General features: G+C 44.9%; 2 protein-coding genes across 2 annotated transcripts in view; one reads left to right on the top strand and one right to left on the bottom strand.

The window, feature by feature from the left end:
* ARGLU1 (arginine and glutamate rich 1) overlaps positions 1-17514 on the top strand; it is a 36469-nt gene extending 18955 nt beyond the window's left edge. Inside the window, exon 4 of the mRNA XM_085853371.1 lies at positions 15909-17514. Coding sequence (XP_085709497.1) covers positions 15909-16070 — 162 coding nt within the window. The 3' untranslated portion in view covers positions 16071-17514. The remainder of the gene's footprint in view (positions 1-15908) is intronic.
* Positions 17515-17677: 163 nt separating this feature from the next.
* Positions 17678-19438, bottom strand: LOC147031858 (uncharacterized). Its single transcript, XM_085850134.1, has 2 exons — positions 19430-19438; positions 17678-19270 (listed from the first exon to the last, which is right to left on the bottom strand). Exons 1-2 carry the CDS (start codon positions 19436-19438, stop codon positions 18032-18034), a joined length of 1248 nt encoding a protein of 415 aa, XP_085706260.1. The 3' UTR covers positions 17678-18031.
* Positions 19439-27288: the final 7850 nt, after the last annotated feature.

Raw genomic sequence — 27288 nt, 5'->3', positions numbered from 1 at the left:
GTGCGAGTTGCCGAGCTGCGGACCACACTTTGGCTGCAGAGCGTCCATTTGGAAACAAAACTTGACAACATGGTTAAGAGATACAAAATTTCTCCAAACAGTTTAAACACTACCAAATGCTAACGTCGTTTCATCGATCTGATGAGCGTCCATTTCTTTTACGGTCAATGGAGCTGAAAAATCTCAAAAATAATCTGTAACCAACCTTTCTCATCACTATTCAGGATTCCATCAACATTTTAAATCTCTGTCATTGTCCATTTCTTTTATCCACTTCTCTCTCACTTAAACAGCAAAATGCTGCAATATCCCATCACACTTACTCGAGCCATTTATGCACTTACTCTGACCTTTTTTAATACAAATGCATTCCTTTATCAAAACAAATAAATACAGTTTAAACCTCTGTTTTAAACAGGTGTAGAAAAATTGTCAAGTCATGTGTCAAAGTTGAGTCACCAGGCGAATGGCACTCCAAATTGCAGCTCAAAACACACCATCCATGAATGTAGCTATCTCTTTTGGAACCTCCACCATCTTTTCCCCAGATAATGTTTAACCTTGCTGTGGGGGAAGCATGGCAGGATTTGAACCTGCTGTTAGCACCCAACTGGTCCCTCTTCCCCTGAGTGGCTACTCCAGATGACAATTTGGTTCAAACTCCACCTTTAGAGTGTGTTATTTATCCAATTTTGCTTAAACAGCTTTATGGTCTATCAGTGTGACAATAAAAATAAAATTGTAGTCCAATTAAATTTGATTCATGAATTAACCTGACAAATAGAGATACATGTAAAGCCACCAGAGATGTTTTTTGCTTTCTGCTATTCGCGCCGGCAGCTGACCTTGGCAGATAAGCATGCCAAGGAATGTTCTTGTGATAAGGCCTGCAACGGCTGTGTTCAAGGAGCACCAGATAGCCAGTCCGCACTTGTCTAAGGAGGACTCAGATGAAGAGCCAGTCTAAGGAGCACTAGCCTTGTCTGTATTTTAACCCAATTTTCTTCACCACTTGATGTACTTGGTTCACAGATCAATCATTATAAGAGGAAACATTATTTCATTCATATATGCAAGAAATTTTACCTGCCTGAATCGATCAAAGGGTTACACTGGGTGGTTTGCCATTGCCATTTGGAGACTAATGAAGACAGCAAACCTAGTTTAACGTCCATCCGAGGGATCATGCATCATCTGTGAATTGCCCTACGTGCTAAACACCAACAGGGAGTTTGGGAAATGGTTGTGACTTCAAACTTCACATTTATCTGAGAATCATCTGTGTGGTATAAATCCTCGTTCATCACAAGATACCAAAATCAAACACAACTACTTTACAAATCACTTTAAAATCATTCCAAATCACATTTCTACATTTCGATCACATGTTAAGTAAAATGATGACAAATCAAATCAAAATTTTGGAAACGTTTCTCTCACGTCACCGAACACGGCATGCGCATTTCGACATAGTAGCCCCCCAACCTCCCTTTGCATCCACATATGAATTGAATGGGGGGTTTCAGTACCCATAAATCTCTTCTAGCAGTACTAACAGCTGCTTATAAGACCTCAGCTTGCTGGGCTGAGCAATTGGAGGCAATTTCCCACTCTTCATCATTTTAAAATCTAGAACAGACCAAAGTATCCAGACCCCCCCCCCAAATCTACACTCAGCCTGTTCGCAAACTCATCAGCCACCCTCTCATCCTTGAACTTGCCAACATCCAGCCGAGGCTGGGATTGGTAACATTCTCCTGGATTTAAGCTGCAACTTCAGTGTTGCTTCAACAAGCCTGTGGTCGGTGTTGAGGAACTGAGCACTCCGGTCGACCCCTGCAGTTCTGGATCATCCTCCAGCGACCATCAATGAGCACATGGTCAATCTCCTTTGCCACACCACCAGTGTTGGAATACCAAGTCCAGTGATGAGCCTGTGGGTGCTGAAACCATGAACCAGCCACCCGAAGTCCATGACTTCTTGCAAAGCCAAGGAACTTAGTGCTATTCTGGTTCACAGTTCCAGACCCATGGGGACCAACACATGTCTCATAACCATCCCTATCAGTTCCGGTCGATGCATTGAAATCCCCCAAGATGAGAACTGTATCTTGCCTGGGGCATTGATCAACCACAGACTCGATCACCGCATAAAATGTATCCTTCACAGTGAGATCACTCGCCTCAGTCGGAGCATATACAGAGACCAGGGAAACAACACCCAAGGAGTGACAAATCCTTTGTCTCATAATACGCTCGTTGAGCCATGTTTCCTCAATTATCATTGAAGTCAGCTATTTGGACACAGCTACAGCAACTCCTTGGGCATGGTTGCCTTTAGAGCAACCAGAAAAATAGTAGGTGTAACCACCCGTCATGATCTCACCACTATCTGGTCTCCGAGCCTCAGAGAGTGCTGCAATACCTATATTAAAAGCTTGAGCTCAGATGATAACAGAGACAGGTAATCATCCTCTCTTTGAGATGGGACATTTCAGGCACCCACCCGAAGGGTCTGCCTCAGGTTAACCAAAGGAGACCGCTGTCTGGTGGACGACACCTCAGCACCACTCCACCACACACACCACTGCAATCTGACCCTGGAAGTTTACCGCATGGCTTTCCTCCCATCATCAAGGAATGGGGGTCCCGAAGGCTTTGCCCCAATCTCGTCATCCGGTGAGCTGCCCTGTCAAGGGCAGCAGTTCCTCCCACGGAGTGGGTTTTCAGATTTCCTTACATTTGTGGGTTTTGTGGAATGAAATGTTTTACGATGGCCAGAGTATAAATCCTGCCACCAACCTCCTAAAAAAATGTAACCCAACTGCAGGAGGACGTCCGCAGACACAGTTGGGCACAAGAAATGGATGGCCATTGGCTCACAAGGAACTCCTCCACCCTTTGACGGGTTTTGTTTTTAATCCTGCTGGGTGTCCATATCTATACACCCTCCTCACCAGAAAGCCTGGTGGGGGAGACTGTTTAGTCACCGACAACCCGACCATGAACAGGTTAGTACAATGGTTTACATGGTACCTGTTGCAAGTCACAGATATAATCTGGCTTGACCTGATAAAATGTGTACAAATAGCCGGTATGTAATAAATAAACAATCCCCTTACCCATCCCGATCATACACGCCCATGATACCAAACAAACGATCATTAGGTTCTTAATAATTCATCTTATCTCGGCCCATCAGACACACAACAATAGAAACACGGAGTGGGTGTTTGACAACACAGGACGAGATGGTCATCAAACCCGGCAAAGCTGTGCAGGAGTTTTGGAGGCACTTCAACTCCACACATGGAAAACGTTCCATGGCCAGAGATAAAGCAATACTCCTCTCAGCCGGTTCTGGGAAACTCCCTCTACCGATTCCAGAAAGCTTCTCCTGAGCCGATTCTCAGGAGCTCTTCCAGCCAATTCTGGGAAAACCTCTCTGCCGATTTCCAGGAGGCTTATCTTCTTTCTCTCTGCATGCCTGCCCTTTTTATCACTTCTTAAATGTGCCCTTCCTTCTAAATGGCCATTGTCCGTTAATCGGCATGTTGAGCGGGGTGAATCAGCTCAATGGAAGGAGAATGAGTTCATAACAGCATTCCCACAAACTCTCTGAGGTGATCAACCTGCCGTTAACTGCCGTTTGACTGCGCTTATTCATTTCCCACCATACTTGTGCTGCAAGGCCTAGCGAGTGCTTTGCTTTAACAGTAAATACAGGCGGTCCTCAGGTTACCAAGGTTGACTTAAGGAAACTCAACTTTACATAAGCACCCATTAAAACAACAAAATTTGAAATTCGTCATTTCTTTGCATCCTTACGTTGCTTTTTGTATGGTCCAGTTTGGCACTACTACTTGTAACGTGTGCAGGGGGTCAGGACGGACCCCATACACACTTTACACTTGTTGACTCTGGCTCCCACAACCTGACTGAAACCGGGACCCTCCGCACTCGTTCCCCTCCTGCTCCTCGCATAGCCGTGGCATCGGTGTTTCCCTGTGGAAACGTCATTCGCGATGTATTTAATGCATCTCCAACGACTGAGCTATCGGACGAAATAACGTGAGCAATGGTGGAAAGCAAAGAAATAAGGAGGAGAGCGAAAGGACTGAGACAGAAGTTGCAGGAAAGAATGAATGACGAAGACGAATGGTGTGATGATATATTAATCGGCAAAGCATGAAGGAGAGTGAAAGAAGGAAAGCGAGCAAGCGAAGCAAAAGGAATGACAGAAAGGAGGATTCAAAGACGGAAGCACGATCTGAGACTGGCATTCGTGCGAGTAATAATAATCAATTGAGCCCTGAACAGAGTCCTTAACCCTCTCAAGCTGCAAAGCTTCCAATCGGCTCATCCTCTGTCTTTCTCCTTCAGAGGTTCTCCACGCATCAATTTCCAGAGAGTAGGCTCATCCTTCGGCCTCACCTCTCTGCCTTTCGGCATTCCTTTTTCCCCTACTCTGTGGTGCATGTAAATGTTCAATTGAATATCTAATCCTTTTCTCTTTTTTTTCAGATTTTACTCAATGAAATTCGCCTTGCGCAAAAATCGATTGACGTAAATGTTCCAGGAACGGACCCTTAATGTAAGTCAAAGACTGTTTGTATTTTGACAGATAACAGAGGATGAAGACATTAAATACATGAGGGCAAAAGGGTGAATAATTCCAGACACAGACATGATGGAAAGTGGACATGGTCTGTCTAAACATAATAGCGACGCATATCCAATGACATTCAATTATTTCTCCCCTTATTTTAAACACTCAATGAAATAACTCAGCTTTTTTGCATTTATTAACCCATAGGAGCCATCTCCACCTTCCTCCTTCAGACTCTCCCGAGTCTGCCCTCAGAATGGGGAGCATTGCCGGGCATGATCCAACTTACCATACAATACAACTCCCCACCCTAGTCTAAAAACCCACATGCAAAACATTAAAAAACAGTGTTCATCCCTGTTGTAATGTGTCGCTCTGCTATCACTTGCATGCATTCACTTCCTAATCACATATTTAGGCAACTCTATTTGGATGCAGTTTTTCAATAACGTATGTTTGGGAAGGGGGGGGTGTACAAGGAGGGCCTCTTCTTCTCCTTTCTCCAGTTGACAGTCTATCAAGGTCCGGGCCTTCCTACCCGGTATAAGACCCCTCGCCCAACACTGTGTATAATGGCCCCAGGTCCCTGCCCTGCAAATATCCTTGGTGACCACAGAGCCTGTCAGCACCTGGTGTTTACGCTGACCTATTTGGCCTCTTCACACGAGTTTTTTATTTTTAATGTGCCGAAGGCACCACAAAATGCTCATATAAAGGCCCATGTGGCCTCTCAACAGGGGGTGAGTCTTCGTCCATCACAACTCGCACAATAAGGTCTTCTTGGCCCATGTGGCCCACAAACAGGTGAGCAAAAGGCCCTTGTGGCCCTGCAAGCAATGGCCCTTGTGGCCCAATAAACAAGAAACTTGGACCATTTGGCCTTGGCACAGGTGTGAGGTGGTCTGGCCTTTATGGCCTATGAACAAGAAGTGGCATAGCGGGTAAGCAACAGGTCGGCAGGTAGCGTTGCCCACGGCTAAAATGGCACAGCAGATGACATGATTTGGAAGCAAGTACTGAGCAGCAGGTTAGGTGGGTGAGTGACCTGCAGATGTCTGGTGCTAGAAGATGTAACGAGCCAGCTGCAGATAGTATAGACCGGCAGATGGTTGTCGTTGGCAGCAGGAGCGTGTGGTGGCAGTTGGTAGGGCAGCTGGCTTCAGCCCTAACCTGTCCTATTTGTACCTGCCCCACTAATCCCTCTATTCTATGCTAGCTCCTGCCCCTCTAAATCCCTTGAATTGTCAAAACTCCCTGGCCCACTAATCCCACTTAAAGTAAGTTCCCTCCTGGGAGGAGGATCACGGCACACATAATAAACACAATGAGGTGGCATGTTCTCAAAAGGCTCGCCGGTGGAGTAGCCTGATGGGGTGCATGCCTACCCCTACATGAACAATTTAGGAAACAATGGGTACACGCAAAAGCCAATTACCCTGCTCTCTTATTCCAGTGGCTGCAGACATCCAAAATGGTATGAAGGGGAGCATCCCTACTCTATCCTAGTATTGTCAAAGACACATTCTCATTTAACTTTAACCTCCCCCCCCCCCCATTCTAGTGGTCTCCTGCCCCACTCCCCCCATTACAGCAGTTCTATGTAACCATTTTACCCACATGTGTGCAGGTGCAATAACTGGTTTGGGCCTGGCCTTCAATTTTTTTTTACTGTACCTATGTACATTCTCTGGGCTGGGTGATGTGGCTCTGCTTGCAGGCTCCTACCTGCTCTCTAGCGTGTCTCCGTTGGAGCCACCTCCGAGCTTACCCGCTCTTGTCTGAATTTTGGGGAAGCCCTCTCTAATTTCCCCTTACCTTGTGCATTTCCTGGCATGAGGTGCCTTGGGGTCCACTCTCTGGGTACCCGGGCCCACAAATCTGGTTCACCCCTCAGGGCCCATTGACATGCTCCAGGCCAGCACACCACCTGCGCCCAAGGTGACCTACAAAACCTACTTTAAGTGAGCCACACCCTCAGCCTGTCAATTGATTTTTGCACCGACTACAAATATAACTTCTACTACCAAAACCAACCTGATACCGGCATCCTGTCCCGAAACAGCTGAATCCTCAATAGGTTATCATCATGTGATCAATCCTTCGGCGGGTAGGGGTGGGATTCAGGTTTGCCCTGTAGTCCGGACTGACGATACCTGTACTCCAGATGTGGAGTTTTGTGGCCCGCACACCGTCTGCCTTTGCTTCTGAAGATCTCTCTGCTTGCATCTCTTCCCTCGTTCGCTCTTTCTCCCTCTTTCTCATCTAATACTCCTTGTAGTACAGCAAAAGCTGTATTATCCGGCGCTTTACAAACTGGCACAATTCTACTAACCAGCATGTGAGGGATCTCAATGAAGTTGTTTCACTGATTATTACCCCCATCAAATCAGGATTAAAAAAAAAAACACCATACAGAGTCGACCCAGCCTGAGCTGTGAAAACGATGCCTTTCTCTCAATGACCTTCCATCACAGCTTCTTGGTTCAAGAGCTGCGTCCATCCTTCGTAAATCCACACCATCCGAGGTGCCACGAAAATCTCTTTGCTACTCAAAAAGTTGGGCATTCATTTTTTTTCACTTCGGTGACATTTCCTGAGTCGAGGTTCAATGTACCAAAAATACAGGAATGAATCCATGTCATCATCATCGTCATGACGAAGGAAGAAGAAGACTTTACAACTTAACATGTCACTTGGGCTAATGTAGGGATGTATTATATTACCAATTAGAAGGGTACTCGGTGGAGCGCATACCTCCGCCATGCAATACCTGATCCACGAGAACATATCGGGCCCACTACATTTTTGAAATATCCTGCTAGATATCGTTTTTGGCCCTATCTCTCAATGGTGAAGAATCAACTTTAAAATTTAAATAATTGTCGTATCCAGATTCGGATTCAGATCTTCACCAAAATCGAACCAATTCATCATTGCCACACACACAATGTGTCCACAAAGTTTTTTTTTTTTTTAATCTAAATCCATCCACAACTTTTTGAGATATCGTGCTATATATCAGTTTCACCATATCTCTCAATGGTGAAGAATCATTTAAAAAGTTATCGGATCCAGATCCGGATTCAGATTTTCACCAAAATGTTTAATCAATTTGTAGTTGTCCCACACCCAACCTGTCCACAAAATTTCATCCGGATCCGTCCACAACTTTTTGAGATATCCTGCACACAGACAGACAAACAGAAAGAGGTGAAAACATAACCTTCTTCACCTTCAGTGGCAGAGGTAATAATCTTGTAGAGCGCTCACCTATTGGCTTAAGCAGTCAAGCAAGCAATCCAAAGAAATGGTTTATAAGGCAAGTTATAACTGGCTTGACAAGCTATAGCAAGCCGATTGGTAATGGAACACACCCCTGATAAAGGTCTTGACATGTTTGTGAAGTTTGCTGAAAGGCAGAAAGCTAACAGCACCCAGGAAGTGATGCAGCTGCACCTCATACAATAACATTTCATGAGGAAGAGGCAAGAAACAATGCAGTAGTCCGACATAAGGAAATAGTTCAAGAAAGCCTCTGGAGTTCGACAAGATGATGATTCCGATGAGTCTGAGAAAGTGGAAGTAGACATTTTAGAGTTGAGATTGTCCATCAACTTTAAAAGAATAGTTTGGTTTATAATACAGGTACGTTATTGTTTTGCATAATTCATTGGTAATTACCTTCATACTGTATTGTAATAATGTTATTATTTAGTCTATTTAGCAAAGTTTGAAAGTTGTTCCTTTGTACCATTCTGTGTAACATTTAGAGAACCGGAATATTTGATTAACTGGCAGGGGCAAAGTCGCATGGGTGCCGGATAACACAACTTTTACTGCCCATGTTCATATCAGATTTTCATATCAGATATCAAAGTTTATTTTGACGAGGTTGTAATGAACGCTGCCGACAATCAGCTAAGAGAAATTGAACGTTTATTGTCCTTTCTTTGGACTGAAATTTCTCCAAACTTAAAACAGATATAACACAAAAATATGTTCACTTCACCTAAAACCCAACCATGCGTGGAGATAGCCAACAACACGCGCACACGCACATGCACTACACAAAACACACATGGGTGAAACTGTTCCGTATGTGTACGGAAATCCGTATTTTTGTGACGAGCCATACGGAGGTTTCCGTATTTTTGTCGTCAGAAAAGCATGCCACGATTATGGGGAATTGAGTTGATATTCCGATATGCTGATTCATTTCTTAGCCAATTTACTGTCGTGGCCAAAAATATTGTCACCCTTGCACTTTTTTCAAACAACTCACAATTTTGTTGAAAAATAAGTTGAAATTGACAAAAGTATTTGGTCTCCACAATTGTCCATGCGCAGGGAGGTTGGCTACAGTGCCATGGGCCTTAAACTTCCTGATAACATTGTGTACGGTGGACACAGGAACATCAAGGTCTCTGGAGATGGACTTGTAGCTTTGAGATTGTCTATGCTTGGCTACAATCTTGTGTCTGACCTTCTCAGACAATTCTCTGGTTTTCTTTCTTTTCTCCATGCTCATTGTGGTACACACAGTGACACAAAACAGCAGAATGACTCCTTTTCTCTATTCAATCTGGTTGAATGAGTGATTTTTATATTGCAGGCACCTGCAACTCACCACAGGTGAGTTCAATTCCAAAGTAAAGGAGAACCACCTGCTTGAAATCTAATTATTTCTATCAACTTCTAAAAGGTGCCAATAATATTGTCCGGGCTGTTTTCGGATTTCTGTGTGGAATAAGCTGAGATTTAGTAATTTTTTTCAGCTTCTTTTGTTTTGTTCCACTGCAAACCAAAGCAATACATATGTGGATACCAAAATATATTTTTTTATGTCAATAATTTTCTGGAAGAAATGGTGCATTCTTTGAAAAAAGTGCAAGGGTGCCAATATTTTTGGCCATGACAGTACCTTGGATGGAGTGCAATGCAAACGCATCATGACCACGATTATGTGAATTGCTGCCGTGGTAGTTTTTTCTGAGGTTTTTTTTTTTTTTTAATAGAAGTTAGCTGGGGAAAAAAGCTTGCAAGCGTGTTTCTGTCACATGATGTCCGCTAGGCAGGAGAATGTCTATCTATATTGGTAAATACGGAAATGGTGTCCATTGTTGGATTTTCCCATCACTGTTCGCGCCTATGAACTTCACGGAAAATGCCTAAGTGCCATCTTTACATTGCACGAAGTAAAGACACGATTCTGCTGCGAAACCTGATGATGGACAATACATAATGTTTGCAACCACATCGATATGAGACCAATAATTCTTCACAAGGAACTTTGATTCAGGAGAAGGCCATTTGGCCCATCATGCCTGTACTGCAGCACCACTACATTAAATAAATCCGTCAGGCTCTCGACTCTGTTTCACTGGGAGGAGGAATGGGGATGAGAAAAGCGTGACAGGCACAGGGAAGAGAGTGTTCTAGACGCAAATAAAATCAACATTTCAAAACGCATTTGTTTATGATGACTTTCATCTTTCCGTGTTCAGGTAGCATAGTGTGCATTTATTGACCCCTGAAAACATAAGTGGGTATAGTGAATGCTCTGGTTTACATTGGAGAAAGGGCAATTCTGGGGAAACCTCTCCATTACTTGACTCGTGAGTTTAAAGGAGTAGTGAATGCTCTGGTTTTGCACCAAGGTCGAGGATGATTCCTGTAAACTGCTCCAATATGTGACGCCATGACACCCCCTTTATAAAACACTTGCACTAAAAGTCTTGGAGCGGTACGTGTAATTCAGTATTCACTTCTTTTATGATGACAAAATGTACTGAGTTAAAATAATCTTCCCATCAATGGCTGTTCATGTGAAATAAATAAAATTCATTCCTAAATTTCACTGTTTTGTTTACATAGTTTTGTTTTTTTGTTTTTACAATTTGGACAGCACCACCCCCAAAATATATATTTTGACATCAATTTTTCAACTTTTTCTGGGGGGCATGCTCCTGGACTCCCTTAGTGAGTAGTCTTGCTCGTTACTTTCCTTTTTTCAAAAGTTGTACAGTTCCAACCATGCACACAATATGCAACAGAACAGGCACAGAACCCGAATGAAATCTTAACAGAATCGAGACAACAGCTGAGAATCAGAATCGATTCTCAAATGTGGAGAATCGCCCAAGCCTAATTCCAGCCGTCTACAATATCAGCTTTATAATTCCCAATTCTCTTCTCATTACAATTTAAAACGTCTTCAATTTACAATATCGTGATAATTACTTCTAATCTAAACAGTACCTGTCAGCCTGCCTGCTTCTGTCTTCAAACTGCTTTTACCCACTGTGCTCTGGGGATTTCCCCACTGAGAACCCACCTGAGGCTGCCATGCCCACTTGGACGGTGCACGCTGCATGGCCCATCGTGCTCTCCGCCTGCTGTCCCTACGTGACGTGACCTCTGCCTCACAGTCCCGGCACCCTCACCCTTTTCCCAATGTTCGTGGGGGGGGGGGGCATACCGTGAAAAATTAATCATACACCTTCCTCCTCCCGTTGAGGAGGGCTCTTGGGGAATCCGTCTTGCCACCAAATTTGCCTGTTGGCCCCCTCCTTTGCCCCAAGTCATCCAGGGGCTGTGAAATGTGTCCATGTGGTGACATTTCTTTTTAAACCTCCAGGCTTTCGACACACCTCAAAGGGAGCATCTGACTTCCTAACTGGGGACACCCATACACGCATGCTTCCATGTGTGAAAACACTTTCTCCCACCCTGGCCTCCCCCAAACCAGAGTCGTGCCCACTTCTAATCCCTGGGGAAGCCACTCTAACCCTCGTGCTAAACAGTCTGTCTCCAATTGCGGCTTTCCCGATAGCATTCTCTCTCCTTCCTCAACATCCATTCTGCATGCTAAGCGCACCGGCCCCACACTCACCCCGCTCACCAGACATCCGCTTACTTGCCTTCTTCCACTCCCATGCCGGTCAGCACGAGCCATGTGGCTTCGGCCTTACGGCGCGGCAGTTTGCTATCTACTAAAACACGGTTTGTAAGCCAGCCATGCAACGTTCGCCGCACTGGCCTACACTGCATCCTTGAGTGCAGGTTCAAATGGCTCATGCGTGGGGCTTGCACACTTCACGCACCCAGGCACGTACACCTCACTGGAGAGCTCCCACCTCGATATCCGTTAACTAGGCTTCCATCTCTCCGTTCACACCATTACCGACGGTGTCTGCAGACCTGGTATTGGCGGCTGCACCGGCCGCTGACTCCACTGCACAATCTGACTGCTCCACAAATTCTTATCGCACACATTCTCATGCCTCCTGCACATGTAGAGCCACACACCCCTTGCATGCCTCTGCCCTGCACATCCTTCAACCCTCCTCTTTCAGGGCCTGCTATAACTCTCCTCTTAATCTTCTGGCCCTGGCTATTAAATCCTGCACCGTCACACTCCCGCTATTTACTTTAATTACCCCGTCTCCCGTTCCAGCGCGATCTCTTTTGATCTCTCTGCTATCTCAGACTTTCTTCATCATTCAATTTTATTTTCATTTCTCTATTTTTACTTTTACCACTATACTGCTGCTGTTTCCCTTGCCCCTTCCCTCCTACATGCTCCCTCTTTTGCTGATCCTCCAGCAACTGTACTTGTGGCTCTAATCCCCTCTATAACCCTGGCCTGCCCAACCGCCATCTCTTCATTGGTCTCCATCTTAGCCGCCAGCTCAGTTGCCCATGTCAATTTTGGCCATCAGCTCGGCTCCGCTGTTATCCTGTCTCGCCATGCCAGCCTTAATTTCTGTCTGCCTTGTCTCCATTCTAGCCATCACAGCCCTCATGGCTACAAATTGCTGGCTTATGTCGAGCTCTGGAATCACTGCCCTGCTGCTTCTGGGATTTTCCGGGTTTTTGGGGGATTAGGGCTAGCAGGTAGAGGAGGACTTCACCACGCTCTCCAGTGGTCCTTCCAATTCAATGTTCATTTGGGTCACTGTGGCATCTAACCAGTTTGGCCCCCTCCTGATCTTGCCTGTCCGAGCTTAATAGTGTCGTCGTTCGGTTATTAAAAAAATTTTGAACACTAGCTCTGCAATTTTGCTTCAAAGTGCGAGAATTTGCACCTTGGGTCCAATCCCAATCTCCCGATACCAATTATTACGGGTATTAAGAGGGTCAGAGTTTGATATCTCACTTCCGACGCCAATTTTTACAGCCGCCAGTCCAGTTATCCGCAATGTAGGAATGAAGCTCACACATTACTCGAACACTGTAGCCTCAACAAAAGTCATCCTCAAAGTTATGTTGATATAATCCATCTCCATCTCGATGTCGATGCCAATGACGCACTCAGTTATTTGCACACGTACCCTTTTCCCCCCCACTACGTATCACGTTTATTTGGCACTGTAACTTGAGTTTCCTTTCTCACAGTTACTATCAGAATCATGAAATGCAAATACCTTTGACACAAAACTTAACGTTTCCATTTATATCGGATTTACTAATCCGTAACACAAGCTTTGATAAGATATAAGGCAGTGAAGACAAATCAACCTGGTTAAGTCCTTTAGGAAAAGCTCCTGAGCATGACCAAAATTCTCAACTCAGCCCAAAATACAGTTAGCAAGGTTTCTCCAAGGCAAAAAAGGCTCATGCAAAAAATGTCAGATCGTACGAAGACGCAAGGCCACGATTCGGCACTTCACGTTGACAGGTTCTTGACCACCCTGAGATATCATTAACTTCAACCTTTCTGGTCATAGCCAGTGTTTTCCAGACCAGAAGAAATGAGTGACACACTTCTGCATTTTATCGACCAACACAGTGGGTGGTTGCAGAGCCAAGACCTTGTGCAATAGAATGGAAGTAACCAAGTTATTTGTTACTAATACTCTACCATGGTAAGACAATTGGCAGAGTTGGCCTTTCCATTTTCGTAAAAGCAGTTCAATGCGTTCAGGCAATGAGGCTGTGCTAAAAAGCTTTAAACCATGCATCATCGGAGTTGTTGATGCAAAGACAATATATCATCAGCGTAACATTTCCCTTATTTGTCCACATCCCTTATTTGTCCAAGTCTTTGTTCTGTTGCATCCTTGCACGATCATTGACTTTGTGTACAAAAATGTTTTCCAAAGTTAATCATGCAATTACTATAAATGGGGTATTAAGTGCATATAATTTGTTTGCATTGCAAACTAGAACGGCACTCGGTCGAGCGCAGTCTTGTCGAGCTCATTCTGAACAAAAATACCATCAAGGAAACACGCTACAATTAAGGCCCACTGCTATTATGACCCATATACCCGTATCATCTATGCACCCTATTTTGTCACATACATTGCCATTATCTGTAGCTTTCTTGATTGATTATTGTATTTAACAACCACTTTTGTGCACATTAAGGCTTAATTGCATCAACGAAGGTAAATAAGAAAAAAAATTCAAACTACATTCATCAGGGCTAGTCGATCATATGTATGAAGTTTTGCATCGATCTGTTAAGCGGTTCTAGAAACTGGTTTTTACGTTTTTTTATTTTCAATCCAACATGGCCACCAGACCACGTTACCGATGACGTCATAAATTATTCACTTGCATTGGGTCGTAGATCAGATATAAGTAGTTTCAGATTTTTCGGTTAAGGATTTCGATTTGAAAAATTTTGGCTGGAATACCACTTCACCAATGATGTAATCGTTGTCACCCAATATACCCCATGGGGTTGATGACACATGCCCATGGAGTTACATTTCAACCACTGGATGGTGGAGGTAGACTAAATCATGGCCAGATTAAAAAGCTTGTCTACCATCATCATTCTGGACAAAATTGCATCTGGGGTACTTTAAAGATGCTGGAAAACTGCGCTTGTTATGGATGTACAAACCAAAGGAGGAGATGCAGTGGAATTTCCTTTCATATGTGAGTAGTCAAGTAGAGTACATAATGTCAAATGATAACTAGTTAGTCATACTTTACTGCTCAACAATGACCATGCTAAAGTTAACTGTAGTCGTCGACTGACGAACATCAACATAGTTTAATCCAAACAATCGATGAATTCATTAAATCGTGCATCAGTTCAACATTAAAGTGAATAATCATAGAAATAAAAACGAGTTTCATTTACTCAGTGAAAAGTCAGACGAGTTTTAGGAATCCTCTTTAACATAACACAAAAATGAATGGAAGTACACTGGCATGGTCGGGGATCCATTTATTGTGCCTTGGTAAAAGGCAAGCTCATGCTCAAGCAGTACGGCAAGCAGGTATGTGACAAGGGCGTGAAGACCAATAAAAATTTGGTCCAATGGACCAACAGGCCCACTACAATATACAATAAATGTGGGCCCACACGAAAGTGAAATAGAAATGCTGTTCAACCAATTATATAATCTGACATCAATAAAGGGGGAGATATCGATTAATCATGTAATAATTGCTACTTCAAATTGAGTGTTACATCGCATAATGCCAGTTATGTTTTTACATTGACCATTTCACAGGGAATCACTGGGTTACTGGATTTGATGAAACCCATCATTTAATTAATAATTTACAAACTTACCTTCAACATTTCCTTCATTCCCATGACTGTGTCCTCTACTGGACCTTTAACAGAGAATGTAAATACATGCAATCCTGAAAAAGGCAGGGAGACTGGTTAGTAATGTAGAATTAGTGGATTAGAGAAAAGCCTTTCCACACAGTTTTCACGTGAAAACTCATCGGCACATACGAGTTCTCCAAGCTCGGTTGCCTGGTATGGTGATGGTGGACAAGGTTTCTAATGTGGCCATCTGATTTGTACACGCTGAAGGGGGATCATGCAGTCAAGTTGGTGAATGTAAGTCTGTGCATACTCAAGTTTCGATTTTTTTCGTTGAGTGGTTTTAGAGAAAAAGATGTCCAAATTTTTTTCCTTTAATCCAATATGGCTGCCATTCCATGTGACCTACGATGTCAGGGTTATTAATAAAATTTTCTCCACGGAGAGTCACTTATGTTTTATAGTTTTGCATCGATCAGACAAGTGGTAGCAGAGAAAAAGAATTGAAATATATAGATGTTTACAGACACACACAACAGGGGAGTTACAGTAGTCTTGCAACTACTTCAGCACAAGACTAATTAGTGTGTGGATGCTGATTTGAGATATCAGATAATTAATTATCTTGCTTGTGTAAATTCAACTTTATTTTTAAATAATATATTGATAGGTCCCTCCCTCCCCCCCTTTTACCCCTTCAAATTCTTTGCAAACTATGTGAAGTTCTAATACATAACCAAAATTTGTCTATCATCTCTTTGCACTATCTCCTTCCCACAGGCGGAGGAACAGTTGCGTATCGTGGAGGAACAAAGAAAGATCCATGAGGAGCGAATGAAACTTGAAAAGGAAAAGGAGAAGCAGAAAAAGGAGGAACAAAAGCTGATACTGGGCAAAGGCAACACCAGGCCGAAGCTCTCATTTGCATTGAAATCCAGTTGAAGCCAATGACTCCTCAACTAGCACAGTGAAGAGGGGGAGCTCTGTGATGTGCTACTTAGCTCACTTCTCCCCTATTTCCACACTTCCTCACTATCCCTCTGTTTGGGTGATCCGTGTAATGATATTTGGTGAAGTAATGGAGAAAGGCTCTTGAGAGAGGGGGGGAGTGTACAAGGTCATGGGGTGGGGAGTGCACAAGGTCATGGTGCGTGCTCTTTACGAGATGCATGATTTGGCATCCGCTATAGCCCAAGGGGTTCAACTCCAATAATATTCCACGAAGCCAACGAAAGTCGTTCCTGATTGAAATTCTCTCCTTGCCCTCCCATTTAATTGGCAACACCAGCATGTTTGGGTGCCATAATTGGTCAACTATTTATCAAAATGAGAAATAGTTGACATCGAGCCAAAACATCATTATTGCTTTCATACAGCATTGCACTTGTGGATCGTGACAGGTGGTTATTTGCTGCCTTGCTGATGGTGAACCATGTTGTTGAGATAGATTACTGTCATGAAAGGCTGTGCTGTATTTTAATCTGTTAGGGCATTTGGGCTGTCCACACTTTTTTTATTATCATTATTATAATATTTTTTTAGGTTTTTTTTTTTTTTTTTTGTTCTAAGTGATAAATTTAACAAAATTTGATTAATATCCTCCATGAGCCTGCTCCATTGACGTTTTGGACAAAAAGTTTGTTTTTCGTAACCCAAATTAAATTTCGTACTTTAAAAATTTGCTTTTTAGAGATATCCACGGCGTCCTAATACCATTGCCTGTCCGGCACACTTCACCATCTTTTTGTTCATTTTTTTAGTCAACTGGTCATTCTGTATTCTTGCTCAAGCGGTAACCTCAAAAGCCCTCTCTTTCTACTCGCCACAGTCACTTCAGTCATTTTATCCAAATGGGCTGACCCATGTTTTGGGGAGAGTGGTTGGAGGAGGTAGGGGTAGTGGGGTGTTGCAAAACCAATAAACAAATTTTGGTGGCATGCAAGAATTAAAACCATTGCAATCGTATATTTGTACGTCAGGTTGTAACATTGCAAGAAACCATTGTCCATTTTTGATGGAATTTTTTTTTTCATTCTCAATTTTGTTTTGTAACCGTGGTATTTCTTACTCCCCTCCCCCCCTCCCCCAACCCACCCCTATCTTGGACACGCCCTGTTTATTTTCAGTGATGTTTTATGACGGGGAGAGGGTAAACATGAGCCGAGGGTTTGTTTTTGAGATGGTCATTTACTTTTTGATGAGAGAATGAAGAGGCAAGGGATAGATAGAGTACAACTGGAATTTGTGGAACTAGTGGCCATGTGACGTTCCTTGTAAAGGAAAGGTAAGTGTTTTTTATGTAGGAGCATCACATGGCCCAATGTCTCACTCCATTGCTCTTTACGTCCATCACAATCCTTTACAAATAAAGTACACTTATAGTTTCTTCTGCACTTGTTTTTTCTTTCATTATGGTTGTTGGCTTCCAAATTTTAGACTGGAATAGTCAAGGATGTTAGGGATTTTTTGGTTCAGGTTCTTCCAAAAGCACCAAACTTGGCCCATATGTTGCCCATACCATACTTTTTCGATTTTAGACGAGCGCCCCCCGGGGCCACCATATTGGTGAAATCCAATTTTGGCTGACATCTGGGTTAGAGGTCAATCGTAGTTAAAAAATCAAAAGGGCGAGAATCATGAATAATGCCACTTTTTAGGGGTTTTCGGAGTCAGGGAATCTGATTCTGATCTAATTTTGATGATTTCAGGTCATGGTCTCCCCATTTTGGGTTCGAAGGTCAAATATCAAAAGTGGTACTACTAAAAATTAAACAAAAATTATTCAATTTTATTATTCAATTCAAATTATTATTATCAAATTATTATTATCAAATTATTATTATTATTGAATTATTCAATTCAAAAAATTAAACATTATTCAATTCAATCAGGAACAATTTTTATTAAAATACTTCGGGAATAACATCTGCTGACAAAACGCCGTTATGTACGCTCAGGACATATCCGTGGAACTTGTCCAGTGAGAAGTTGCCCTGAGCTTTACTATCTATATTATCCACATCGTGGGTGGTGAAGACCTTGAGACGGCTGTTGGTGGGTACCACCACCCCATCCTGTGCATGGCGAGCACACACCGCACGCGCAACATCTCGCTTCACTTCCATGACGCAATTGTACGATATCGAGATACCCTGTTCTTGATCAATCCCAATCTGTTTTTTGTCCCGTGCGTGTCTGTGCAGCTTGAGGCCACGATACAGGGGGAAGGGGGTTTCTCGCTCCTTGTTGTGCCGTACTGCAGACATCTTGACTGCATGGTGCATACCCTTACTAGTATTGCAGATGAGCAGTTGTGAGATGTTGCATGCGATCTTCTCCCGCGCATCCAGATTGGCGTCACCACCGATCTTCTCATGTCCACGACGAGCTGACGGACCCCGGAGAACTACGTTGAAGAAACTCCTCATCTCCTCATTTACTGGAGCCATGAGGCAGTTAAGGGGGAAGGAGCCGTCGAAAGGCTCCTGACTCTGTAGACAAAACTTGTGCATCATCACCGCAGCCCGCATGAACGTAAGTGCGTCCTCTTGACCAATCTGAGACCTATATGTCTTGGCCAGCTCATCAATCACCTTCAGTTTGTGAGATATGTAAATATCCTTCCTGCCTTCATTCCCCTTGGAAAATTCAGCCCATTCAGGTAGGAGGTCGAGAAGGTGATCCTTGTATCGAGTTGAGTGTGGCTTTTTTTTGTCTCGGCATAGGCGACCTTGATTACTCATAAGCTTTTGATACATCTCGCGTAGCTCTGAGAGCTTAAATACGGTGGTGTCCGAATGTTCGATCAGGGCTACAATTTGAGCGCAGATTATGGGATCGAAGGGCGGAGGTGCGGGACCCACCGATTCTAGTCGCTTGGCAGTGCGAGCGGAGTCTCGCAAACATACATCACACTGATGGTGATAATAGGCATCAGCCGCATGTGCATCAGATGCTACGGCAACCAGTCTGCCAAGTAAATGAAAGTTTTTGTTTGTCTTCGCCCAACTCTTTATATTGGCATCTACGACATCGGTTACTACCTTGTGGAGGTTGGCCTGGTCCTCCTCACAGATTACACAACACTTGACATTGGCTGGAGGCTGAAATTCCCCAGATGACCTGATTTTTTGGGGACTATTCTGAGAGCCGGCGTCGATTTTTTTTCATGTCGATCGATCAGAAGGTTACACCTTCTTTGTCTAGCTCCTCTCTCGCCCGTTTGACATGAGAACTACTGCAAATACTCCTGTAAGTTTTGGGATACCTCGCCTTATGTGATTTAAGAGTTGCTGCAATACCTGAGCCATCATTCAACTGACTTATTGTGACATTGATACCAGAAGGAAGATTATTGGCATTGATAGCATTGAAGTCTTTGAGATCTCTCTCAAGTGATACAAGTCCCTCCTTCTTAGGAGTTTGCAAGGCTTCTCCAGTTTTGGCCGATTGACAAAGAGAACAGAGTCCCCAATTCATAATTTCGGTAGAGTACATAGTTTGACACTCATATTATGTAGTCTCGTCGTTGCGATGAACTTTCGTCTCGTCATCACGGCGGCACGATAGCAGGCTGAGTCGCAGGTTCCGGATCCACTCCTGAACACGCAAGAACAGGGATAGGATAGTCTCGTGAGATAGGGTAGACGTCACAGCTCCGAATGGCATCATGCACCACCACCGCTGCTGGACATGTCGACGCTCACAGACTTGGTATTATCTTAAAAATGAAACAAAAAGTTTATGACATTATGAGTCAAAATTTAAAACATTCAAAATTTAAAACATTCAAGTCTTATTTTCTAAATGATTAACGGGTTCTTTTGATTGATAACCCAGGTAGGCCATAGAAGCCGTAGGTAGGCCATTTTTGAAATGACACCCCCAAAACACTGGGTTTGACCCCAAAATGACATAGGGTGACCTTGAGGGGTGACCTTGATCTCAAGTCATTGAAATAAAATCAGAATCAGATTCCCCGACCCCGAAAACCCCTAAAAAGTGGTATTATTCATGATTCTAGCCCTTTTGGTTTTTTAAACTACGATTGACCTCTAACCCGATGGCAGCCATAATTGGATTTCACCAATATGGCGGCCCCTGGGGGCGCCCGTCTTTTGTATACCTTGGTCGAGGCTCGTATGAGAGCTAACACACAACTCACAGCAAGGAGGCATGAGACAAGAGGGGCGGGAGTGGAAGGGACAAAACAGTGGGGAACAGACATATTAGGTGAACTGTGGAAGGGAGAGGGATGGGGATGGGACGGGGAACATGGCGAAGAGAAGATGGACATTTCAGGGACTTTCAGGAAGGAAAGCAGGAGAAATGAAGGAAGTGGGCTTGGTTGGATTATCGGGGGTAGAAAAGATCGAGGATTTGGATGGGGGAAGATAAGAGGTGGTGGTGAACAGCTGTTTTGAAAGCCTGGAGGGAAGAATGGGAAAGAATAGAGTGAGGAAGTTTATTCCAAAGGCGGGAAAAAAGAGGAATGAAAGAGTGAAGGTGAGCAGTGATTCGTGATTTTGGTAGTTTTACCAGAAGGGGGTTGTTGGCGGACCTTGAGCGCCCTGTGGAAATGTGGTCGGGACAAATCGCAGAGAGAGCAGGGGGGGCAAGGCTGGAGAGGAGTCGGTAGAAGACAGAAAGACCACCGACCAACCTGCGGTGATTGAGTGAGAGGCCCAAAGACTCAGCTTCATTGCGGGAGATGCCGATGATCTTAAATGCCCTGGTTTCGACAGCGTGAAGCCGAGAAAGGTGGGATGAAGGAGCACCAGCCCAGAGGGGAGAGCAGTACTCCATCAGGCTACGGACAAAAGCTTTGTAAGTGGTCAGGAGCTCAAGAGGGCCGAGGAAGGACTTAGCACGACGGAGGATTCCCAGTCGGCGACTGGCTTTTGAGGCGAGGTTGGAAATGTGACTTTCCCAGGAAAGGTCATGGCAGATAGTGAGACCCCGAAGCTTGAAAGAAAAGACTTCTTCCAGAGGATTGTTGAGAAAGTGGATGGGGGGTTTTGTAAATGGTCCTTTCGAAGAGACATAGTGAGAGTGTGAGATTTGTCTGGATTGAAAGACATGTTCCACGTGTTGGACCAGTTTGTGATTTCATCCAGATCTGCAGTGAGCGAAGAAGCTGCTGCTTGCCGGTCTGAGGGATGACAGATGGTACGGCAGAGGGTGGAGTCGTCGGCAAAGAGAAATAGAGGATTTTCCAGAGAGTCTGAGAGATCATTGATGAAAACCAGAAAAAGAACAGGGCCCAGAACGCTACCTTGAGGAACTCCAGCCTGCACAGGAAGAGGGGATGAAAGAACTCCATTTAGGGCCACACGTTGACTGCGACAGGAGAGGAGTCTGCGAGCCATGAGTGGAGATGGCCTTGAATACCATGGGAAGAGAGTTTGGTGAGTAGGGCAGGGTGCCAGACTGTGTCAAAAGCACGTGATATGTCCAGGGATACGGCTCGGATTTCCTGTCTGGCATTGAGGACCTCCATCCATTGATGGGAGAGCAGAAGCAGCATATCCAGGGTAGAGTGACCTGGTCTGAAACCAAATTGATGATTGGAAATCAAGCCATTGGAGAAGAGGAAGGATTTCATATCTGAAGCGATGATGGATTCCATCACCTTGCTGATGATTGGGAGAAGGCTGATTGGTCTGTAGTTACAGGGATCTGTTTTTGCACCTTTTTTATGCAGGGCAGTGATGTTAGCAGATTTCCAAGCAGATGGCAGATGACCTTGGGCAAATGAGAGGGTGAATAGAACAGAGAGAGGGTGAGCAAGAGCAGAAGAGCAGGCTTTGAGGACATGTGGGCTGATGCCGTCTGGACCGGTTGCAGAATCTGACTCGAGGTTTGAAAGCAAGCTCTCCACCTTGTCAGGAGAAAACGATACAGAGTCCAGGGACAGTTGGGTGCGACTGGGTAAAGTGGGTAGAGATAGTGATGGGTTTAGGACACAAGATTTAGCTGCAAACACCGAGTTTAGACATTCAGCTTTATCACGTGTGGAATCAGCAGTGCGGCCATTTGAGGTAAGGGAGGGGATGGAGGGGGAACATACACCAGAAACAGATTTGATTAGTTGCCACCAGGATTTTGAGGAGGGAGAGAGGTTTGAGAGTTCAGACTTGAGATGAGAAAGATGTTGTTTTCTGGTTCTCCTGAGGGTAGATACACACTTGTTCCGAGCTTTGTGGAAAGAACTGAGATTCCCTCAGTTGGGTTTGCTTTCCATGAGGCAAAGGCAAGTTGTTTCAGGACAACTGCCTCGCCACAAGCTTCAGTAAACCAAGGGCGGGAGGAAGGGTAGGACAACTGAACACGAGAGGGGATAAATCTGTGCATGAGGGAGAGTAAGTTTCTTTGAAAGAATTCCCAGGATGAGTTGATGTTTGAGAAAGTAGTGATAGGAGACCAGTCTGTAAGTTTGATGGCTGCTCGGAGACCCTGCCAGTCGGCTTGAGTGAAATGCCAGACTCGACGGCGGTGAGGTGGTTCTCTGATAACAGCCAGAGAGATGTCCACTTTGACAAGGATGTGGTCAGAAGAACCGATTGGAGCGAAGGAAGAGCAGCAGATATTGTCAGGGCAATTTGTCAAAATCAGATCCAGAAGAGATGGAGCACCATTGGTTGAGATCCGGGTCGGGAAGTTGACCGATTGAGTCAGTCCCAATGAGTCGCAGAATACTTTTGCTGAGGTGCCATGGCAGGTGAGAGAGGTACCCACACCTAGCCAACTGGTGTGATGACAATTGAAGTCACCACATAAGAGGAAGAGAGAGTTTGGATGAGAAGATAGAAGATGGTCCATGTTTTCGGAGAGTGAGGTGTAGATGGAGTCATCACTGTTCGGTGGACGATACAGTACACATATAAACATGAGGTGGGAGTGGAGAGGAAGCCGTAGCCAGAGGTATTCCTGGGGGTGTGGGGGAGTGAGAGCAGTGCATGGAGAGTGAGGAATAGAGTTTTTGATGAAGAGAGCAACTCCTCCACCAGGACGAGGCTCAGGTCTGTCATACCGGAGGAGGGAGTAGCCAGGGAGAGATACTTGAGAGAGAGAGAGTCTTGGCGCCCATCTAAAATCGAAAAGTATGGCATGGGCGACATATGGGCCAAATTTGGTGCTTTTGGAAGAATCTGACCCAAACAGTCCCTATAATGCCCTGACATCCCTGGCGAGAAGGAAATAATGAAAAATTGGCATTGTTTTTGTGGAATGAAGCTTGTGGTCGTTTTTGGGTCATTCCATGATATTGTTTGGTTTTCCAAGACTTCTTCAGATATTGATGAAAATAATATTAAAATGTGTTTTTGGGTAAGGTCACCTTACAATTTGTTTTCTTTTGTAAATTGTCCTCCATTTCCAAATGATTTGTGGTTATGACCCCCCCTATCGTGAGCTGGGGCATCAGCATGCTCTCACAGGTTGGACTGACTTTCCCAGGGAATGATTCACCGTAGCCTCTGGTGGGTGAAAAGACCTCGCCATGATCAAATAACATACTGTTTGCATGAACAGGAGAAAGAATGGAGCCACATTGTTCCCCCAAATTGATTACATTGAGCCACCAAAGTATTTGCAATTCCTGAGTAACTCCATTATCACTTCCAAACTTAACATGTCAATGTAAACTTTATAAACTAGCACATCATGTGGGTACACAGGCATGTGCAGATAAATCTTTTAACTCCAATATGGTAAGTTAATGAAGAGTCCTTAGCTTTACTCGACATCTCTGCACAGAGAAACAGGGACATTCAAACATAACAGATTGATGAATATGCAAGACACTGACAGTGTCAATTCCTTTCTGTTAACTTTCTTAATAGGATGAAATTGGCAGTCCATGAGCCTCTGAATCAGTATGAGTGGGCTCAGGAAATAATTAAACACCTCAGGGTGCCTCCAATGAAATATTGTTTTGGATTTGGAAACCTTATGCACACAAACAGCCAGTGTCAGTTACTTAGTTCAGTTACTTCAGTTTCTTAGTTTAGTTACTTCGATAAGTATGTATACAGTTAGAATCCATCCCCTATGTCTAATGGGAATTTCGTGTGTGCACTGAGTTATTTTATAGTTAGGTTATTTAAATCTCCAGATCCCCTCCACTTGCGGCCACAGTGTCTTTCAGCGCTTGCGCCCTCGCCTCGTGGCCGTAGCATATGAGGCAAGCTCCTCGCGTGCTTGATTCAACTTCCTCGAATTGGTCTGCATTCCAACACCACGAGGCAAAATTGTTGTTTCTCCAGCAAGAGGGGTACAGACACGCGAGGGGGCGGGGGTTTTCCCGGCTTGGCCATAACCCCGCCGAGAAAGGGCGGATCCATGGAGGTCCCTGTCGAATCAGCGCATCAGCTCCACCAAGGCCCCGCCCCACTCAGAACAGTCGAAAAAGGACGACGCGAACTCAGTGTGTGTGTGTGTGTGTGTGTGTGTGTGTGTGTGTGTGTGTGTGTGTGTGTGTGTGTGTGTGTGTGTGTGTGTGTGTGTGTGTGTGTGTGTGTGTGTGTGGGGAGAGTTCTTGTGCTCGTTCGAGTTCGGAGAGTTTAGAGTTCAGAGAATTATTGCGTGTTCTTGAGAGTTCTTTGGAGGGAGCAGTTCTTGGAAGGCAGTTTGGGTGCGCTGTCGTCATTGCTGGAGCTCTCAAGCCTCGAGCCTCCGCTGGCCTTCTACAAGGAGCGACCCTGGATCCGCTATTCACCACCCAAGCTCCCACGGGCCCCACACGTGCAGTCGTGGGCCAAGCCGCACAAACGCGGTCAGGTACCCCGACAGAACTCTGACCCCCAGCTCGACTATCCCCTTGGCTGCGAGGGTCGAATAAAGACCAATTGGGTCCTTTTTTTCTTTTGGGTGTGTGTCTGTATGTAGCGCCGTCCTCGAAGTAAAACTTTAAGTGTTTATGATCATTGTAAATATTTGCTTGCATATAGTCGTGAATAAGTCGACACATCGTCCCTTTCTTTTATTCCTGTAAATAAAATAATTGTTTAAATGTTCCAGTTCGTTTCTGTCCTTTCTTTGATTGACCCAGCATGGTTCGGACTTGAGAATTAGTGAGGCCGTTTGGGCCGGGAAGTTGTCATTTGGACCGACGGATCTTGGTAATCCCCGCTCTGTTTACACCCGGATCGGGCTCAGTAAACGGTCCATTCCGCCCGAAGTCCGTCGAGGGTGTGGTTTTCCCCGGGAGTTGGATTTTGGTATATTTAATGTACCTAAATGGGTATTTAGGTATATTGAAATTAGGCGATTAACCCTGCCCCACGCCATCAAAATATTGGCGACCACGGTCCGCTTTGGGACCCGTGAACTCTCGGACTTATCCGAGAGTCGCGACCTAAATTACGGGTGTTCGTTGGAAGACGACTCCACTGCTCCACCTAGTGGTCGTTTATCGCCACCGACCCCCGGCCCATAACAATATAACCAGTTACCTGTTTCTGGCAAAGCTTTAACAGTGCAGTGTTTATTACCCTGACGGATAATGCGAAGCTTCAGGATTCTTTGATTAAGAAGAAAACTGTGCATAAACGTTACGTTGAGGATATTTGTATGCCGTTATAAACCTGTATGCTCTGATAGGTCTTAACAGATAGCAATGATTTGGTGGTTACTGGACTGTCTGGTAGTTTATTGTACTCATCACCATTCTATGGCTGTGCAAGTATTTTCTGATAGCCGGATGAGCATGTTCAGATCATGTCAGGTATGGGAGCATGCGCCAGAGCAGCGCGTCGCTGCGTCCACTTTCCGCCGGTACTCCAGGGGCCTCCGTCTGGCCATCCCCCAGGCAGATGCCGAGCCCATCCCCATCTCCTTGAGATGCTGATCAACCTGCTGCAACCATGTGGCCAGCCCATTTGCCTCCCCCGCTGAGAGAATTTGGTGAGCAGGATCAGCGTCAGGAAAACGAGCCACGTGTCCATACAGCCGCAGCTGATGCTCACGGACTATGCAGGTAACAAATCTCATTTGAGTCTCTCTCAGCAACTGCTCGTTGGACACAAAGTCCGACCAGCGATAGCCAAGGATTCTCCAAAGAGACCTGGTACCAAAGGAATTAAGTCTCCATCTCAGATCCTTGGTCAGAGTCCAAGTCTCGCATCCATAGAGCAAGAGTGGAAGCACCAAGGACCTGAAAACTCAGACTTTCGTCCTCCCACACAGGTACCAGCAGCGCCACACCCCATTATCCAGTGAATCCATGACTCCCCAGGCCCGACTCAGACGTCCATTGACCTCTGACTCACAGCCAGCAGAGATATAAATATCACTGCCAAGGTAAGTGAATCTCTCCACGACCTCAACATCCTCACCACAAACAGGCACAGACAGGACAGCATCATCCAAGATGTCATTGAAAACCTGGATCTTAGTTTTGACCCAGGAAGCCTGTAATCCCAGCGGCTCCGACTCCTCATTCAGCACCTTGAGGGCCCCCAAAAGGATATCGAAAGTCTCCGCAAAGATGACTGCATCCTCTGCGAAATCAAGGTCAGAGATATTGACATTCCCAAACGATGCACCGCAGCTTGATCTCTCCAACATCCTCCCTAAAATCCAGTCCATACAAGCGCTGAAAAGTGTGGGGGCCACTACATACCCCTGACAAACTCCAGTAACAACTGGAAATAAGTCAGAGATGGTACCACCACACTTCACAGCACTCTCAGTACCAGAGTAGAGTTCAGACATCAGATCGATCAGTTTTGGTGGCACCCCACAAAGACCAAGAATCCTCCAGAGGGCATCCAGATTCACTGAATCAAACGCTTTACAGAGATCAACATAGGCTGCAAGCAGCCCCTGCCGAAACTCTCATCTCCGTTCGGTGAGGATCCGAAGAGCAAGGATATGGTCAATCGTTGACCTCTTTGGTGTAAAGCCTGACTGCTCTGGACGCTGGTGCTCAAGCAGATGGTGGCGAACCCTATCAAGAATTATCCGAGCAAAGACCTTGCCTGGCACTGAGGGCAGCGTCATCCCTCGGTAGTTGTTGCAGTCTTGGCGATCACCCTTCTCTTTCCAGAGGGGGACAACAAGGCCCCTCTTCCAGTCAGTTGGGATGATGCCTGTGTTCCAGGCAGAGCACAAAACTGCATGCAACGACACAAGTGCAGCATTTCCACCAGCCTTGAGA

Source organism: Eptatretus burgeri, chromosome 2 (genome assembly GCF_056783735.1).
Source record: "Eptatretus burgeri isolate ZD-2024b chromosome 2, Ebu_testis_v1, whole genome shotgun sequence".
Lineage (NCBI taxonomy): Eukaryota > Metazoa > Chordata > Myxini > Myxiniformes > Myxinidae > Eptatretus > Eptatretus burgeri.
The sequence above is the reverse complement of the archived record's forward strand: the minus strand, read 5'-3'. Positions and strand labels throughout refer to the sequence as shown.